We start from the raw sequence: 20,458 nt of genomic DNA on the forward strand, positions 1-20,458 counted from the left end.
AGCATCTTCCTTCTACACACTCCTGTAGATTAGCACCACCTGATGTGGGTGTCCTTCACTAGCTTGTGGTCTGGTGTTCATCCCTGCAGCCGTGCACTCCCTCAGCTGGACCATGCCAGATCAGCCCCCCTATGCTGGGCTGTTTAATAATCGGTTGATTCCTCTACAGTATTTCTCCAAGGCTTTGTGTGGTTTTCTACAACCCCTTCAAAGAACTTCTAGCAGCTACAGTTGTCCTGAATTTAAATCAAATGCAGAAACAAAGACAAGCTGAAAGTAGGACTATTGTAAATGCATTGCCAGCAAACTTGGCATGATCTAACTGTAGGCAAGCAGATATATGTTGTGTATGTTCCTGAAGAACCTTGTGATGATAATGAATGCATAGCAAGCTGTTTCCCAGTAGTGCCTATAATACATATGTCTGGCTGTTATTAGAAAGAGTTTCAGTCAGTTGACTTTGCAGAATTCTGTGCGATGTGGGTTACTTTCTTGTTAAAATTAATTCTCTAGTTTTGCTTTCAAAAGAAAAATAGAGCTAAACTGAATCATGTGAGAAAATAACCCATTCAAATATACCTGTAGTCAATGCAGGTTTATATTATCCCACATAAACCTTTGGGTTTTTCTGTGTTACAAAGTGGTGTGTCATTTACTAAAATATCAGTTGAGTAATTAGAAGGGTTGCCACGTTCTGGTAAATCTTAGAACACAGGGAAACTGAAGAAAAAAACTTTTAGTTTAAAAAAAACAAACAACTACCTTTACAAATGCTTGCTCTAAGTCAGTAATGACACTCATAAATGTTTGAATTTTATATTCCATTTTTGGATATGGTAGAATTTTGAATTTTAAAAATTTTATTAGATCTAATCAGCCCACCTGCTAATACTAAAGAAACTGAAGTGAGAAGGTTAGAAGAGAGGTTTTTTTTTTTCAATTTCTCTTCTGTGGAAAATGTTGATTTTGAAGAGAAAGACATTCCTACAAGATTTTACAGGAATATATAGATTTCCATCTGTAAAAGACAAATTAAGAAATGCAAACTGTGGTGGAAAATGAAAGCCTGTATGAAATTTCTACCCCTCCTTCCTGGGGGAAAAATAATAATAATTTTTGTGGGAAAAACAAAACAAAAATACTTTTTCTTGCATAAATAAAATGCAAATCTTAAGCCTTTTTTAACAATAAATATATAATAAAAAGGTTAATTATATACCATTAGGATATTAATTTACCTTTAACATAAATGCGGGTGATGATATTCTGTGGAAGGAATTTTAGGAGTTTAATCAGTTAGTAAGTTCTTAACCAATGAGTTTCTTGAATTGTTTCAAAGGAAGAAGATTAGAAACCTGTAAGAAAGGTGACTATTAAAGTAAATAATGATAAGCATTGGTTGGTGCATGGAATCTTAGTATGGTTTCAGGTTAGCTTTTACATTTTTGTCAGGAACACTACTTTGAGTTTACATGATTTTGGGATAAGGTCAGAATCTGAAAGCTTTCTTTGATGGCAACAACCACTTTCCGATGTGATAGTAGTTTTAAATTGAATGTGTAAATAAGTGTTATGTGAAGACTGATTAATTTTCTTTTTTCTTTCTGGTTTTAGTGGCAACTGCAGCCCCTGATCAGGTAAAACATAATGTGATATATCAAGGAATTAGACTGCAGGTCATGTGTACAAGATGTGCTATGGTAACTCTGGAAAGGGTTTAGAGTTCATGAGGAACAAACAACTCACTGTGGACTTACAGTGCAAATCCTGAGGCAAAAAGAGTTCATGTTGTTATTATATACAAAAACAGGCAGATAGAAATTAATCTCCCTTTGGTATTGGTAAAGGATCTAGTGCTGTATTGTTCTATTCAATTCTGGAGCCTTTATTTTAAGGAGGATATTTGAAATTGCAGACAGTATGAAGGGAGAGCCACTGGTACTGACAGCTAGAGAAAATGAGTTGGAGTGAAACAGTATGAAGCTTTAAAGACTATTTGCAACACCTGCTTAAGAGACTCATATTAATGCCTTATTTGGTTTCAGTAGTTTTTTGGTGTATATTCACCAAAAAATATTTTGGTGTATATTCAGTGCAGAAGAGCAGGTGCTTATCTGTTTTAATTCCTCCATTCTGGAGGTTTTTGATCATCTCCACTCAAGATAACAGGATTTATTGGGAGTAACTGCAGCTGTGCTTCATTTAATTTTCCTGAAGTCTGACAAGCATCTAACGCTTATGAAAATAAGGTATTCAGTGCAATAGCTAAGAGAGAACTTTTCACAGTGTTCAAAGACTTACAGACATGTGACTATATACTTGTGTGAGCCTGTACTGCAGCTAAATACTGTTTCTAAGCAATTAAAAGACCAGACAATGGGAGAGCTATAGAGTGACAAAGCCAAGAAGCTCCATGAAATGGCTCCTTCAAATAAAATCAATGTTGAATTGTATGACATTGTTTAAAAATAGTATTCTGTGTTCTTTCATGCTTAAATTGCTGATGATTAATGATCTCCTATATGAAACCACTCATGGGAGAACATTAGCAGTTTCTCAAGCCAAGAGTTTGTGGGTTGTTATGATAGCCAAATTAAAACAATGCTTTCAGAATGTAAATTTCTAATTATTCTTCTAGGAATTAGTTTCACTCGATCAAGAAAAGCAAATCCTAGAGCCTGGACAGCCCCAGCTCTCTCCTGGAATTTCAACAATTAACCTGCATCCACAGTTTCCAGGTAACTTGTTCTGTCTGTTCTGACACACAGAAAGTGTTTGCAACTCTTCAAAGAGTGGAAAGATAGCAATGGTAACAGATTAATGAAAAAAATGACTGCAGTTTAATGAGCAATTTTTCCATGAGCAGAAAAAAAAAAAGAAATCTGAAGTGGGAGGAATTGAGAGGTTGCCATTGGTTGGGTGACATGTAAGTCATGTAAAGCAAAGATACATTATAGACAAAAGTGATATCCTGGAGTATGTACATAAGAATTTTAATGTCAGCAGAGTTGAAGCCTTTATAACCCGTTCAAGAGGAAACTTTACGTAGGTGTCTTCTTGTAGATTTATGCATAGCTTTAGATGCAGAGATGTTACTATTGTTCTTGCTTTCTTTAGCATCTCATTTTTTTCAGAAGTGGTAAAATGATGGAAAATCCAATTATACTGCTTTTTTTTTTTTTTTTTTCTACTCCAGATCTAAGCAGAATAAACTAGTGAAAAGCTCCATTGAGTCTGGCTAGATCAGTTTCATGTGTGGATGCTCTGAGCTGTTTGGTTTTGTTGTGTTGTTGTTGTTTGTTGTTGTTTGTTGTTGCCTTGTTTTTTTCTTGTTTTTTTTTTGGATGCAATTGATTTCCATTCCATGTCACACAGTAGTGATTGAGAAAACATCTCCTCCTCTGCCTGTTGAAGTTGCTCCTGAAGTCTCTACTTCGAGTGCAAGTCAAGTAATTGCACCTACTCAAGTTACAGGTATTGTACTTCCTTTTTAGTACTAAAATAAGTTAAAAAATGACTGTGAATTCCTGACACTGTAACTTGTTCCACATTACTTCAGAATTAGAGTAGCCAAGAGAGTATTGCTGTGGACAGAAAGGAGTACTCTGTGGAAAGGTAGAAAAAGAGTACAGAACAACGCAGGAATGAGTGTACTCTTACCGGAGCCAGGACTGGACGTTCCCAGGATGTACCTGCCATTTTTGTGCCCACAAATAAATGGTAGAATCAAAAATGAGTCATCCTACCTCAGATTACCTGATTTGGAATTGAAGTCCAATAGTTGTGAATTGCAAAGACAAATATGCAGTTTTGTTATGTGAATTGCAAAGACAAATATGCATAGTATTTTCAGTGGTTTCAAAAGATGCACAACACTGTTTTGGTGCATTCAAAATGCCTAATTCAGAGGGCCTCTGTTTTATAACTGGAGCTTCTAGGCGCTACCACAATTCAGAAAATAGCAGTAAGTTAAGACTGAACAGTCAGTGAAGTGAATGCTGTCAAGCAGAACAGGTACAGTTCAGTCTCATCGATTTAGTCTCTGCTGGAATACAGACTAGGAATGCTGTTGAAGGGAAGTGTTTCAAATAGTGACAAGACAAAAGGAACACCCTGATGCAAGCTGTGCTGTCAGAAAAGCAGTCAGCAGCAGCTAAATAAAAGTGGATGAAGTAGCAAAGTTGACTGTTATGTTGTCCAAGGGAGCAGCGGTAAAAATGTAAAAGACAGGGAAATGGGATAGAGGAAGATTATACTTTTTTTTTTTTTTCCTTCATGACCACAAAGAGGCCTCTGCAGGTAGAGAATATAACAAACATTAGTTATCAGTGGAGGTGTTGAGTGATCTGGGTGAAAGAAACGCTGAAAAGCAATATCCTACTGTATTCTGAGCTACTAAATCAAGGGTTGTGGACTAAATAAATTCCAAGTCAAGACAGCAACAGCAAGACGGAGAGATTATGCCAGACTCCAGATGGGATGATGGATGATGAGTTTCACCCACAGTCTGTCTCCCTTCTAGAAAACTGTGGTAGAAGTCATTTTTGGCAGTGGCAAAGCAGGATTATAGGTGAACTAAAAGTCATGTTATTATCCCCGTTTTGTCCCTTGACACAGAAAGCAGCTGTTAGAAAGCATCACAAACCATTTTGGATATCTGGAGCAGAAACTTTCACAAGTAAAGTGAATTACAAAGATCCTTTCTCTTTGAAACTGAAGAGTATTATTTCTGATGTGATTCTGCTGGAATTGAAGCAGAAGCAAGCAGACTGACTGTTCCTTCAAAATTCCAGCTTTTTCTTTCTCTCTGTACTCATTTTTTCCACACATGAAAGCTGTGTGAATGAGGGCCTTCCTTTTGAAATCTTTTGTCTTGTCTGTGCAGCTAATGCTGTCCTTCAGAGGTTCACTGCATTTTAAAATTGCAATTACGATAAGTCAGGAAAAAACTTTTTTTTTTTTTTTTTTTAAAGCAATCCACTTAAGATCTTCTGTGGAAATTCCTAGAATTTCATGTGTGACATACACGGATGGGAGATGATTTCTCCACGATTCATTTACAGCTTATATAACTGTAGGATTTTTCTCATCCATTTTTTATGCCAGAGAGTGCTTGCCAGTATGAGAGACTGTGGACTATTCAAAGAATTATGTCGTAGTTTTGTAGTTCAGTAATCTCTGTATATTTTAAGTTTCTTTTCTCATGATGCTCAACTGAGTGATCTGTGGCATAAAGTTGAAAGGCATTAACTTTGAAACAGCAAGTGCGTAGGAAAATTTGTACTGCCATAATCATGGCCTCCGTTGTCTTTGTCTGTGCATAATTTTTTCTGCTGCTATTTTTGTCCTGTAAATTAAAGATGGTTCTATGTTTTTATATCAGTACCTTTCACAGTGCTAATTCTGGAGCACATGTGGAAAAATTGTTCCATTTCAGTCAGATATATTGCAGTACTGGTCTTCATATCTCTGTTTGCTCCAGACCTGTGAAATTTCATGCTCTGGCATTTGAGCCCATTTTAGCCCTCGTGCAGATATTTTAATATATAGGTCGTTTGAACTTCATAATCATGTGAGAGCATGCTGATCTAGTTCAGCGTGCTCCGCTGTCTCTGCATTCCTGTTTTATCTTTGTGTCTCTGTACATAGTGTTTTATCTGAGTACTAGGAGCTTTGACTGTTCCTCCCCTTGTAATATACTTGCATTGGGAGTAACTGATTCCAGTTGTCTGACAGTTGGCTTAGCCCACTAAGGCTTGTGGAGAATTCTGAAGCTTTTCTTCCTGTAGGATCTGATACAATCTGTAGTTATCCCTGTGATTGTATATCAGTGTTGTTCCCAGCTACCATGACATCAACATACGTGTTTACCCTCTAGACATTTTGTTATCTAGACTGCCTTGTGAAGTACTTCCACGTCCCCTTCTGCGTACCCTCTCAAAGGCAAGCAGTATGTTCCAAATGGTGTGCTGAACATACAAGTCCTAGAACTTGTTTTGTTTATGGGAAACTGACAAATCTCTGCAAGGCATCTGATTTGCTTGAGGAATTTGACTCCTGCCATGTCAGTAGATATTTCATATTTTGTGGGAGAGAAAATTCATCCTGAATTTTCTGCTTTAGCTCTTTGAGATCAGTGCAATGCCTGAGACTGCACCTTTTATCTCTGAGATTAGCAGGGAATAAACCTAGAACTTAGTTCTTCAGGAGAATGCCCTGTGCTGTTGTGTTTTAAAGCACTCCAGTCTTTTTTGAAGGCTTCCAAGTGAATAACTGGCTATTTTCAGCCCTAATTCTGTCTCTTAAGAAATGAAGGTCTCCTGTTTGCAGAGAATAAATCTTCATACAGTGTAAGTAGATTAGATTTGAGATGAGTTACAAGAGTTGCTTTTCTGACTGCCCTTGGCAAACATTACCTAGAAGGCTGAGCCCATGATTGTGTGCTTTCCTTGGTGCCTTTCACAAATCTGTTTTACATTTTCATTTAAATGAGTTCTGTACTCTTTTACAGAATCACAGAATCACAGAATTGTCTAGGTTGGAAGAGACCTCAAGATCATCGAGTCCAACCTCTGACCTAAAACTAACAGTCCCCACTAAACCATATCCCTAAGCTCTACATCTAAACGTCTTTTGAAGACTTCCAGGGATGGTGACTCCACCACCTCCCTGGGCAGCCCGTTCCAATGCCTCACAACCCTTTCAGTAAAGAAATTCTTCCTAACATCTAACCTAAAACTCCCCTGGCGTAACTTTAGCCCATTCCCCCTCGTCCTGTCACCAGGCACATGGGAGAACAGGCCAACCCCCACCTCGCTACAGCCTCCTTTAATGTACTTATACAGAGCAATAAGGTCACCCCTGAGCCTCCTCTTCTCTAGGCTGAACAAGCCCAGCTCCTTCAGCCGCTCCTCGTAGGACTTGCTCTCCAGGCCCCTCACCAGCTTCGTCGCCCTTCTTTGGACCCGCTCAAGCACCTCGATGTCCTTCTTGTAGCGAGGGGCCCAAAACTGAACACAGTACTCGAGGTGCGGCCTCACCAGAGCCGAGTACAGGGGGACGATCACCTCCCTAGCCCTGCTGGTCACAGTGTTTCTGATACAAGCCAGGATGCCGTTGGCCTTCTTGGCCACCTGAGCACACTGCTGGCTCATATTCAGCCGACTGTCCACCATCACTCCCAGGTCCTTCTCTGCCTGGCAGCTCTCCAACCATTCCTCTCCCAGCCTGTAGTTCTGCTTGGGGTTATTGCGCCCCAGGTGCAGGACCCGGCACTTGGCCTTGTTGAACTTCATACAGTTGACCTCAGCCCATCGGTGCAGCCTATCCAGATCCTCCTGCAGAGCCTTCCTACCCTCGAGCAGATCGACACACGCACCTAGCTTGGTGTCATCTGCAAACTTACTGAGGGTGCACTCAATGCCGTCATCCAGATCATTGATGAAGATGTTAAAGAAGATGTCTTGTTTTACTTCAAGTAAAGAAGATGTCTTGTTTTACTTTGAAGATGTCTTGTTTTACTTCAAGACTTCAGTCTTATATTTCTTCTGAGCCACTCTTTCCATTTTTGTTATGAAAATCCTGTGCTTTGTTGCCTCTTGTGTCTACACAATATTTCTGGATTTTATATTTTCTTTTAAGTCCTAAAAAAAGCTGTAGAGCTTGAGTCCTGTGTTGAAATTTCATTCTGCCCTTTCACTTAGCACATGGATTTACAACGTATATTTGGACAATGCAGTATTTATATGAAATAATGACTATTTATTAGGAAACAAAAAGGTGGCTCATCAAATAGGTTCCATAATAATTTTTCACTCTACGTTTCTATTTTTCTTATTCAAAATCAAAATATTTGTGGGTTATTTTAATAGATGCTACGTACACCTCCAATATCCTTATTGAAAAAAAAAAAAAAAGAAAAACACATCAGGTTATTCATAGATAAAACCTTTCTGAAACAAATTCATGATCCACGCTTTCCAGAAGGATTTCAAAGGTATTCATTCATCTCACCCTTAACACAGAACATGTTGTAAATATATAGTATATGATAAGTGTGCTTTGAAAGGTTTACTTCTGGACAGTCAATACCTGGAATGGTATAATGGGAAAAGTAGTGAAAGATGCTTTAAACTAAGAATTTAGCATGGTAGAATGTTTTTAAGTTTAAAAATGCAATTGATAAATGAGAATTTTAGGTGTTTTCCCTTTATATAAGTTATCTTACTTTCCATAATAAAAGAACTGTGTGGGTTTTGTTTGTTTGTTTGTTTGTTTGTTTGTTTTGTTTTTAATGTTTTTCTACATTAGCTTGAAAAACACTCCCTTGTACATTCCCGTCCACAAGTGAGGTCTGTAGACAGTGCACACAGTCTACTGTGTATGAGAAGTGTACATGACTATGGTCTTTCAGGGGTGTAAACTTCATGGGATGTTGATCAACATAAAGCAGATGCAGAGTTACTGTAAGATCTATTTTGAAGCATTCTTTTGAACATTTTTGTTTCTTCTTTTTTGATGTATTAAAGTTGTCTTTTCTACATACATCCATGTGTCAAGAAGTAAAAATAACAGAAATGCAATTAATACTGCTGTCATAGCTGAAACTTGTCAATTTGTGGTTCTGTGTCCAAAGGGCCTAAAAATTTCACTTGCTATAAATTTGAAAACAAAAAAGTCAATGTACTATATATACGTGAGAGCATTGCAGTGTCAGATTGGCTAGTCTCAGAATTAACACAGGTTTTGAAGTAATTGCAATGTCCAGGTAAGTACTTTAAGATGCAGTATTGTATATGGTAGAAATATCTACCATGTAGTTCCTTGATTTGCATTCACAGAGTGACATTGCACATTTTAGTAAAAATTTATCTCTTAGAAGATGGCATTCACAGCACCGAGCCTGACTGAATTTAAGAAGAGATTGGACTGTGCACTTAGTCACATGGTCTGAACTTGGGTAGACCTGTGCGGTGTCAAGAGTTGGACTTGATGATCCTTAAGGGTCCCTTCCAACTCAGGATATTCTATGATTCTATGATTCTATGATTCTTTCATGAAGGCACGGCCAGTGTGGATGTTTGAGTTGTACATGACATATACAGGGTCTGAATCACTCTGCTGTTGGAGGTACAGTTCTGTCCCCAGTTAAACCCTCCTGAATCTATGGAAAGAACAGAGAAATTATCCTGTCCTTCTGCAAGCATTGAGCTGCCTCCTTCAATTACCTCTAATTAGTTTGTCAATCCCATATGAAAGCTTTACTAATTAGTAATGGTCAATGAGAACTTGGAAGTCAGCACTGCTGTGACTTTGCCCCTTCTGACAGTCTGCTCCCTGCTCCCTTATGGGGGGAGGAGGTTACTACACTGTTGTGAACTAACATCAGTTGAGAAAAAATGGTAGCTTTCCATGTTCTGCTGGGTTTTGTTTCCTCAGGAAAAAGGGTGGAACTACAAATTGCTATGTTCTGTGAAGGAAATTAATTAGGTTATTATGTAATATAATAATTATTAAATAAAATAATCTGTTGTTCAGATACAGTTTCAAATGTTCAGCTACATGACAGACGTGTAGTAAATGCAAGTGAGTTAAGATTTGCTAGATAAGATCCTAAATTGGGTAATATAAACTGAATATAGTTAATTGAAGTAGTTTTGAGTGCCTTAATTCTGCACCTTCAGAATTAGTTAAATTTAAATGAAATCTGTTTCTAAATAGTCTGAATAAATGATTCTTCTCTACAAATTATAGCTTCTTCTTAAGAAGTTACAATTTCATGCTGCTATGTAACCTTAATTTAATTTGGAACCAAATATATTTATTACTATTCTTTGCAGCAACATACATACTTAGAGAATTTCTAAAACAACTCTAAGGACTTAGCATCCAATGCTGCCCTATCTGAATCACCTTATCATACAAAATATATTCAAGCTGTAGCTGATGTGCATTCTGTAAAAATAATCAGAAACCTACCACAGTTATTTTCATAACCTTTGCTGCAAAGATTAAATTGTATATATTTTTTATTTTAGATTGCTTTTATTTAACTTTATTTTTTTTATGTACTCATTTATAGATTTTGAATGGGACACTAAAATATGTCACTAGGAAAAGCCTAGATGGTTTCTGGATCTTCCAGATAAATTATCTATTACAGAAACACAGGATTTACAAACTTACAGTTGCTTTCAGGCCCAATTTTTACTTGGATTACAGAATATTGTGCACATAAACAACTGTGTGGGAGAGTTTAATGTTAAACTTTGTGTTTTGTCTGCTTAGAAATCAACGAGTGCACAGTTAATCCTGATATCTGTGGAGCAGGACACTGCGTTAATTTGCCTGTGGGATACACATGCATCTGCTACGAGGGATACAAACTTAATGATCAGCAGACAAAATGCTCTGGTATGAATGGATGCTTTCAAAACTTTAAAATAGTCACGTTATGAAATGTTTGAAATGTAGAGTCTGATCAGGAGGAATATGCTACAGAGCCGTCAGGAGCTGATTCCTCTACTGGATGTTTCCAAACTACACAGAAGCTCGTTTTTGTATGTCAAATAAAATTTGCCAGCTTGTCTCTGGTATAGCCTTTCACCACTCAGAACTGAATGTAAATTTAATTAAAGTTGAAAGAAAGCCATTCCCTTTGTGAGATGAGAGAAAAAGTGATTAGACAGACCATTTCTTCTTGGTTTTGTATTAGGTATCTAAAATTGTCAGACTGCTAGGAAGAAATACACTTCTGTTTGGAGAAAGAATGACAGAAGTAATGCCTGTTTCGGAGAACAATTTTACCAGCTACCAGCTCTGCAGCTGAACTAAATCCGGTCACTTTGTTAGGCCTTTCCTTTCAACTGCTTGCTGGAAAAAAAGAGAATACTGTAAGCATCCCAGAAGCACATTAAGAGGTCTATAAGTGAGGTCTTTGTCCACTCAAAGCCCAGACGGGCTCTGAATAAGCCATTTCAGATCTGGAAGCAGCCTATCAATCCCTTTCCTTGATTCAGAGTATGCTGGTTCCTCTGTAACTTGGATCAGGAAGACTTTATTATATCACATTTCAAGACTATATACTATCAACTTTTCACACTACCTAAAATTCAGTAACTTCAAATTGATGCACAGACTATCAGGTGCGACTACCATATTAAAAAAAATAATAATTTGCATTCATATACATAGCCAAATAGCAACTTAAAAGCCTTCTATTTCATACAAATTGTATTAATGTACTGTGCTTGCAGCTTGTGCTCAGCTTACACTCAGGGTAGTGATTTGAATAGTAATCATGTCACATTCTTCAGGCCAATGCAATATTCATATAGTCTATGCCAATAAGAGCATTTTTTTCCAACCAAAACTATTTAATGCATCTTTTTTGAAGCTTTAAGGGTGAGGAGTGCATATACTTTTTCAAATAGTTAAAATAATTACAAGATCAGTCCTTTCAAAAGCATGGCACAGAATGAACAAAAAGAATCACAACTAAATATGTTATTCTACAGTCTTAAATTTTTATTTCTTTTATAGATATTAATGAGTGTAATCAGACACCTCATCTCTGTTCCCTTGGACGCTGTGAAAATACAGAAGGAAGTTTCCTATGTATTTGCCAAGCTGGATTCATGGCCAGTGAAGATGGAACTGACTGCGTTGGTAATTACTGCTCTACTTTATAAAAAAATAAAAATAGGTTTCTTGATTCATTTTCGTATTTTTATCCAACCTCCTCCCCCCTCCCCCCCCAAAGTCCCCTTTTCAGCTTTTTTCCGAAATGTCATTGGTACTGGTCTGATGTCTGGAAGTGCTTTAACTGTCTCTCACCAGGTAGTGTGGAGAGGAAAGTATGTGAGTGGTTTCTTCTACTTTTCAAAACGGTCATTTGTTGAAAAACAGTAATTTTTTAGTATTGTATTTGTTTAGGAAAACTACCATTTAGTAAAAATACTTTCTGTGGTGGGAAATCCAAATATTCAGAACACTTTCAATCTCTAGCTGCTGTTACAAACCGTATTTTTAAGCATAGCTGCAAACATCCATGGACTTTACATAGTAACAGAAACAGATTGAAGAAGCTGTGATCTTCTTTAGGTTAGCGCTGCCTTGAGCACAGCATGCACTCAGTGACGAGCAATGTGCTTGCAACCACAGAGGCACTCACTGTACCTCTCTCTACAGCCTGATTGTTTCTAGACTTTATTCTCCAATCACATGGAATGAAGTAAAGATGAAACTGCTCAATAAGAAGTGCTTTAAGGCTGTGGCTTACAAACAGCTTGAAAATTTGAGCTTTTTTATTTGTTCAATTAAAGAAAACTGTAGGGGAGATGCATTTGGTAATTTTGTGGTGGAACAGTTTCTCTTAACTTCTCTTTTTCATCTCTGCAGATTTTGATGAATGTTCAAGACCTCATACTTGTGGGGAAGGCTTCTGTATAAATACTGTTGGCTCGTATAGGTGTGAATATTGTGACAGTGGCTACCAAATGAACAGGAGAGGGGAATGTGAAGGTAAGTTTGGACTCTTCACCGGTAGTAACACAGTAACAGTTGCCAAACCAAGCAACTGCAATAGGAGGAGCCATTTCTTCATGATCACTGTTTTCTTATGGACTGCTGTTTCTGATCTGAGCAGTAAACTTTACACCTGTTTGTTTTTAAAGAAAGCTGGGCATTAGAAATATTAAAACTATGCCATAATGGATTTGCATGCTTATTATTTTTCTACTTGATACATTTCTTTTAAGTAATTTCTATCTCCATTTGCTATTTTGTTTCAGATGGAATCTCTTGGCACAGTAGTTTTATATTGTGTTCAGAGTTCCTTTCCCCATTCCACTCTGCCTATTTCCATTGGTAATTTCTCTATCTTAATCTTACTGTTGGATTTCTATCACGTTTCTTCACTTAATTTGCCTTCAGGTCATTTAACTTCCCCACGTACAGCAGCTAAAAATGACGGAATGTTCAGAAGGATATTGGTTGTTTTATCTGCAGTGTGTCTGGGACAACAAAGTGAAGTTAAAATTTATTCATATCACAAAAAGTGCCAAATGTTACCACTGTTTGGAAAGATTAACATTGCCTGCTGTTCAAGGGAGGCTCTGCACAGAGGCTTGAGCTGCAAAGGGAGAATTCTCAGAGGGAGCAATCTTAAACAAGAAACCTTTTGAGTACTCTCCAACCTTTTCAGTTATTTTATTTCTGCAGCTGTAATTCAATTCCTATTATTTAGCTTTAAGATGCTGCAAAGGAATTCCCCTGCTGAGGACAGAACCTGAAGTAGCTCATACCGTTTCATCTCAGGACAGCTATTTTAGCAGCTCTTGATGTGGAATCTGTTAACTTTATTACTATTCCCTCCTTACCTGTCCACGTTACAAAGTCTTTTGTTTCCAAAAGGATCCATTGTTTTTCCTAATAAAAATAATAAATAAATAAATACTTAAATAAAAAGAACAAGCAGCAAATGATAAAATGAACTTTTCTCTTTTCCTCTTTCCTCTTTCTTTATCTTGTTTGGAAATATATACCTAGCAGATATTTCATGTTGCAGGAGATCCTATGATGTCTTACCTTTAAAACTACACGTTATTTTCCAGTGTGACATTTTTGCCTATTTTGTTGTTCTTTTTTCATTTTCAAAAGGAATTGTGAACAAAAAAACCACAGGTAGCTATTTATTTTTAAACATAGTTTTGTACATTACATGCATTTTTCTAAGGTACTTATGACAGAATAAAATTGCTAACATGTTAGGTTGCCTAACAAATGATCAATCTAAACCTGCTGTGGATGTATTTGTTGCTCTGAGCATTGCTAAGACATTCCTCTTTCTACTCAGACTTTTTTTTTTTCTGTTTAGCAAATGCTTTACACACTCTACTCTTACAACTGCTTTTGCAAATTTTCTCTGTCAGTCAGGAATGTATTGGACTCTAAAAATCATAATATCACAGTGCATCAAATTTCTTATTAGCTTGTATTTTAAATAGTGTGGAGTAGTCCTCTATTATTTAGCTTAAAAATATGTAATCTCTATAATCACATTTTCTGCTGAAAGTTATTTAAGGTTGCTTTGGGGAAAAACCCTCCTACACTAAATCCATCAAACCAAGGAAATGACACATTCAGGGAATCATTTCACCATGTCATTACACCTACACATTATAGTCACACTACTGACAGATTCCAAATTCCACAGATAACTCCTTTCCACCTCCTCCACACTCCAAAAACAAAGGTAAGAATCCTCCAAGCTGCACACAATATACACTGTTCATTTACATTTCTTCACCCTGTCATAATTCTGCCTTCAAGCTATATGTACACAAGCTGTGTTGTGGGCCCAGCTGGGGAGACATAAAGACTGTGTACATGTTCTTCTTGCTAAATTCATTATTCATGTAGAACAATGTTACAGGCATAGTGAAACATTATTACATACAATTAATTATTTTTACAATTAATTATTCCTGCAAAAACTTCTGGTGATTTGTTTAAGCTTTGCAGCATTTAGACTTTATTTTGACTGCAAATGTCTGTACAAAATGCATAATTCATGTTGTGTGTTTTCAAGGTGAATACAGTCCAAGCAGTTCTGAGAGCAGGTTTCAGAGGAAGGTTGTTTGTTACTTAATAAATTTTAAATTTTAAATTATAAATCTTAATAAATCTCACAGCTGTTTCACTGAGAAGCATTTGCAGGGCTGCATTGTAGAGGCTCAGGAGGCCTGCTGCTGTTTTTATGAGAAAGTACTCTGCTGGATTGTCATGATTCTATGCAAAAATGTGATTTGCACAGATCCAGTGTCTAGTTTGCACATGGGATGTCCAGTTCTCTGAAGGCTGGAGCGTTAGCCAGTTAAAGTACAAGTGTTCGGGGGCAATTTTCCCTCTGTGAAGCTTGTTCCCAAAACTAGGAGTAAATTGCTACCCTTAACACTCTCTGTGGTGGAGTAGCAATTCCTTAGCTGCTAAAGACACAACATCTAGGTGTGGAGCAGTGAAGAGATGTTAACTTAGGGAGCTGGGGTTAGAGATAACTTAGGCTCTGAATATTTCATTAGCTGCATGCACCGTGTGAAGCAAGTCTTAGGTAGAAAATACTGTAGTTGTTGTACCATTACAGACCATGTCATAAAATGATATTCAAGTCTGCAAGCAGGCTAGATTGAGGCTGCCCATGCAATTTTAATTCCATTATCGTCTAATCACTGGTCACTCAACAGCAGCTTGTCTTTGAATGACAATTTTTGTATGCAGTCTCTTTTAGATTGAAAATATTGGATGTATTGGAATTTTCTTCAGTGCAGGATAAGAAGTTATTGGTAGATGCTCAGAGCCTGATCATGAGATATTTGAGCTTTTCAGGACCTATCTTGGTGCTTTGTCATGGGTAAACTGCAATCTCTCATGATGCAACAAGTCCCTCTGTCACCCTAAATGTTGCCAGCCTCACAGAGATGAATATGTTGCCTGTTCCTTCTTTCAGACATAATTAATTCCCTATTTCCTATAAGCAACTTGATAAAATTACCATTCACACGACTAAATTCATAGTTCCCATACTACTTTTCTGCATAACTCTAGGGGATAGGAGACTACCAAATTTCTCTTTGCATTGAGAAGCCAGTAATTTTGTTGTTACAGCAGTGCACTTACAAACACTCCTGAGACAGACAATAGGAGGTAGGTACCTGAGGACATTTCGACATGGTAGAAGGGTGACACCAACAATGGTATTTATTCCTATCTAAGCCAGAAATCTGATCTGCTGTATGCTATACAGGGCCTACCAAGGAGTGGTAGTATAACAAAATTCAGATTCTGTTGCATGCACTGTGGTCTAATTTATTTCTCATAGATGCCCCTTCACTGGTACAAATCTATACTAACTTGTACCTTCCTGGGTATCCTACAGAAAGTACATAACTCTTTAAATTTATGAGTATAACTTGAACTCAGTTGGAATATCCGGATTGGCTTATTGTTCAGTGTTCTGTTATGGTTTTGACCTATATTTGCTTTTATCTTCTCATTTGAAGACATTGATGAATGCATGACCCCAACTACTTGTCCAGATGCACAGTGTGTTAATGCTCCTGGCTCTTACCAGTGCATTCCTTGCAGAGTGGGATTCAGAGGCTGGAATGGACAGTGCCATGGTATGTTCAGTACTGTTTGTATCTCTGGTTATAGTTCTTGTTCCAAGATGCTGTATTTCCTATTCCCTCGATGGTAAAACCTGATGATAGCACTTGTGCCATGGTTCCCCATTTCATTCAATAATAATTGAAAATAAGAGAAATTAAATTTGAAATTATTTTAAGTTCTCAGACATGGGATGAATGAGGAAATATAATTTTAGTTTTAGAACATTAAATCTAGACTGTAAATCATACAATTTTAGTTTCAAAAAATGAAATAGAAAATACAGGTCTGAAAGGAATGTATCATCAGTGAAATGCTATTAAGCCGTTTTTTGGAGGTATTTTACAAATAGAAAGGTCATGAGAGTGCTAACACATCACTGTGACTGGCAGGCTTTTCAACAGGATATGGGAGTTCACTCATAGCACTTGTTAGTAATACCTTAATTATCTGTACTTCCAGCAAATCTTGTGTTATTCAGCACATCTTTTAACAGCTTGTCTTTCTCGCTTTCGTTTATTTTTTTTTAGGACAGATTTTTTCACATTGTTTTTTTCTATTTGTTTTTAATAGTTAGATTATATTTTTTTCAAATTAATTTTTTAGGTATTTGAGATAAATAGGAAAAAGTGAATTAATGCACAAAAAGAAATGAAATCTTTTGCAATTTTGAGTGATATTTCCTGTGGTACTGCCAGAAAATTGAATTTGACCTCGGTTGTGGAAGATCTGTCTGTAGTGAGTACTCCTGTCTGCTCTGTGTGCATATACACATGTGCACTGTGTATATTTTTGTATAATTTGTGACGGTTGTTTGAGTAACCATGTTACTCAAACGTAGAATGATAATATCCTACATAGGTAGTTTTTTCATTATTATTGTAGTTCAGATTGGCAGTGTACTTCAACAGTTGATTTCCTAACTGCTCCCCATTGCTGTGATTTGTTTCAGCTCATGAAGCAGTCTGAGAGCATTAAAATAACACTGGGAGGTGGGCATCTACTGTGCTCCAACCACAAATGGGCTTTTGGTCTTTGCAGCAAGACTAGAGCTAGGTTGCTGTGAAGCACCTGAAATATGTGTGGTGTGTCTGTCAGAACCTTTCACTGTTCTAGTTGTACAGATTTTATCTTTTCAATCACTCTGTTGGCCAATAAAGGCATATTGTAGCACAGCATTTTTGTGTGAACATCCTTCTGTAACAATATATCAGCATGCCCGAGCTGCATTATTTGGTTTTATAATCTGACTTACTGTGCAGGAAAGTATTTCTCGGGTAATTTCATAGGTTTTAATTGAGTTATATCAAGCTATAAAGTGTTTTAAAGAGATTGATGTGTTTCTCTTAGCACACATTTATTGATACACATCTTTGATTTGCTTCTTCCCACCTACCTAGATTCCTGCAGGCCTTGCAAGGAATGTGGCCTGTTCATTCTGTTACAAACATTCAAAGATTTCTTTTTATTTAATTATTTTTTTTTTCTTTTTTCTCTTTCTTTAAGGTAAGCTTACCGTCATTTTGTGTTCTTTTCTGATACCCAGTTTGATATCTATACCTATTTGTGAAAACAGCCTTGTTGAAAATTCCATGGTATACCTTTCACTTGGGCCATTCTTGTTAACCAAGTTAGTAGGAGTAGAATTGAGAGGCAAGAAATCATTGCTTTGCTCAGATTTACAAACAAATCTAATTCATGTAAGGGATAAGTATTTGTTCCAAGATGCAGATGCTTCTTTTCCTTGTATCACTGCATATAGTTTCCCTTTGTTTTGTGGAATGTTCTAAGCCTAGACGTCTCACTCACATCATTAGTGATGTGATCAGTCTTCATTTGCTGTTTATCCTAGACTTACATCATGTTGGAGATGAGCCATATGCATTTTAGAAAATGTAATGCAGACAGAGTTTGTCTTACAGCTTTTCAATATGGTATCATTTAAATACACTGCAAATGAAAATATATGCCAAGTTATCTATGATGGGTATTTAAGTCCATTGTTCCATAAATTCAGTTGTTTCTGCTATTAGTTGAGGTCAGTTGAAGCTCTGCTGTTTTTCCCCAGGGCTGTTTTCAGTGTTTTTTACCTCAGCTCATTCCTCTGCTGGCACTTGATGCCCTAGAAAGTATAGCGTAAAAATTCTACAGGTCTTTGGTGATGTTTATATTTTAGCCTTGCAGGATTTAAATCCAGGAACATATCACCTGTCATTTAATGAAGGCAAGTCTATCACTTCAGACTTACATAGAATATATCTAACTGCAGTTTAATTAGGAGTATCCAATGTGAGATACATAGTGGAAGAAATTAAAATGACACCAGCACACCCTGCCTCCTTACTCTCTTGCAATTGCTGCTACTGTCCAAGATCCCATCACATGTTCATGTTGTGCAGGGACTATTTGAAATAATTATTTTTAAGTTTACACGCAACCCCTATTTTTTTTTAATTATTCTCTCTCCAAATACATACATTCTAATACAGTAATGTATCATGACATATAATAAAAATAAATAGTATCTGAATTTAGAGCACACTTTTGTGTATTAATGAATAAATGGAAAAATAATAAAAAAGGCTTACAAAAATGTCTAGACCCCTCCATCCTCGTTGTTATTACTGTGGTGAATTTTGCAGCTACACAGTTAAATAAGAATATTCTGCTTGCAAAGTGTTAGGAATCAGGTCGAGAGGTTTCAAAACTAGTACAGAGGCCAGCAGAGCTGATCCATATACTCCTAGCCCTGCTGCAAAGAACTTGATAGAATCAGGTACAGCTCTGGACTTCACCTTAGAAGACCTAGATTCTGCTCCTGGCTTTTTTGCTGGTTTTATGGGGAAGTATCTTGATCTTTTGGTCCCACCTAAAAACCAGAAATTATATTGCCAACTTTGTTTTCAAATAGCTTGGAGAAAAGCTGGTGACAAGCAACCTGTAAGAAGCAGGTTTGTTTTTCATTTGTGTGCCTAACTGCTGGGTTAGGTTCTCTGTGTTTTCCGTTTTGTTCAGTGAGGTCATTTTGAAATGGTAGGAAGGAATCTTAGAAATTAGTCTTGCAGAAGGATGGAAGTAGTATTGCCTACTGAACTGCCATAGCAGAAGACCTGCAGATCTGTGCTGTCATCAGGGTGGAGGCCACTTCGTATTCTTAGCCAGCCTCTAACAAAGGGGCTTTATTGACAGAGACAGATCATTTGAAATATGGATAATCATGGTGGTTACATTTGTGTCTGAGCATGGATGGGCTTTGTCAAAAGTCAGATTATACAGTACCATGTGGAGAGCTATGAGTGGTAAATAAATGTAAGGAAAATACTCACTGCAGATATTCAGAATAGCTAATAAGAGCTATGAGATGAATTAAAGGTTTTTAATCTTTCCATCTCTCCCTGTTCTACAGCTGCCTAAATAGCTTGAGTGCCTCAATCAGTAGTTTTACTTTATGTTGACAGATTTTGTGTGCTTTGTGGTGGCTTAAGACAGTATAATTGAGAGTAACATGATTTCTGACATAAAAGCAAATAAGGTTTAATTTTTTTCTGTCTCAGTAGAGCTGAAAAAATACTTTTTTCTTTTTTTTATAGAAACAGGGGCACCTGCTTGCTGTTAGCTGTACCCTCAAAATAAATTACATTTTGGAAGTTAAACTTTTATTTTGTTTAAATGAAAACCACCCCTAGAAAAAAAAAAGACAATACTGATTAGTTTAGAATTCTGAATTAATTCTGCATGGGTTTATAAGAAAGTTGTTATTTATTTGTTTTTATTGTTTGTTTGTTCTTTTCTACAAATTGCATTCAGAAGGAATACCTGAAAATGATTAAGTAGTAACACAGCAATTTTCATGTTGACTTAACAGGGTGGTCCACCTAGTTAATATTCTCCTTTCAGAGAAAGATGAAAATGTATCTGTGAAATAGTTAAAAGGGGAAAAAAAAGTTCTTTTTGAGTCTGCCTGTGAATAAAGGTTGGCTTGCAACTGGATTTTGCTTCTAAAACTTTAGTTATAAAGTCTTAGTTGAGTTCTTTGTTGCCTGTATAGACTAGCCTTACAAGTGATCTGCATGAAGTACAGAAATCCTCTTGAAATTCCTCATGTGTTAGCTATGTCTTTTAGAACCTGCCTCCCTTAAGTGCATTTCAAAAACATTATCTAGTAATGTGCAACATGCACGTGTTTTGTATATGCTCTTTATCTATGCACTGGAGAACTCTTAAGTGCTGTACGTTAATTGACCTAGCTTTAAAAAACAGCAAAAACTCAACAGCAGAAAAGTGTGGTTGAGTT

General features: G+C 36.9%; 1 protein-coding gene across 8 annotated transcripts in view; it reads left to right on the forward strand.

The window, feature by feature from the left end:
- The window catches only part of LTBP1 (latent transforming growth factor beta binding protein 1), a 203,784-nt gene that overhangs the window by 128,843 nt on the left and 54,483 nt on the right, over positions 1 to 20,458 (forward strand). For 4 of the 8 annotated variants that reach the window (XM_068676472.1, XM_068676469.1, XM_068676473.1 and 1 more), the window contains 7 exons: positions 1,615 to 1,637; positions 2,639 to 2,738; positions 3,376 to 3,474; positions 10,288 to 10,413; positions 11,542 to 11,667; positions 12,400 to 12,522; positions 16,059 to 16,178. In XM_068676472.1, the coding sequence (XP_068532573.1) occupies positions 1,615 to 1,637; positions 2,639 to 2,738; positions 3,376 to 3,474; positions 10,288 to 10,413; positions 11,542 to 11,667; positions 12,400 to 12,522; positions 16,059 to 16,178 (717 nt within the window). The remainder of the gene's footprint in view (positions 1 to 1,614; positions 1,638 to 2,638; positions 2,739 to 3,375; positions 3,475 to 10,287; positions 10,414 to 11,541; positions 11,668 to 12,399; positions 12,523 to 16,058; positions 16,179 to 20,458) is intronic. The other 4 variants (XM_068676470.1, XM_068676475.1, XM_068676476.1 and 1 more) reach the window with 1 other exon arrangement.

This window comes from Anas acuta, chromosome 3, assembly GCF_963932015.1.
Source record: "Anas acuta chromosome 3, bAnaAcu1.1, whole genome shotgun sequence".
Lineage (NCBI taxonomy): Eukaryota > Metazoa > Chordata > Aves > Anseriformes > Anatidae > Anas > Anas acuta.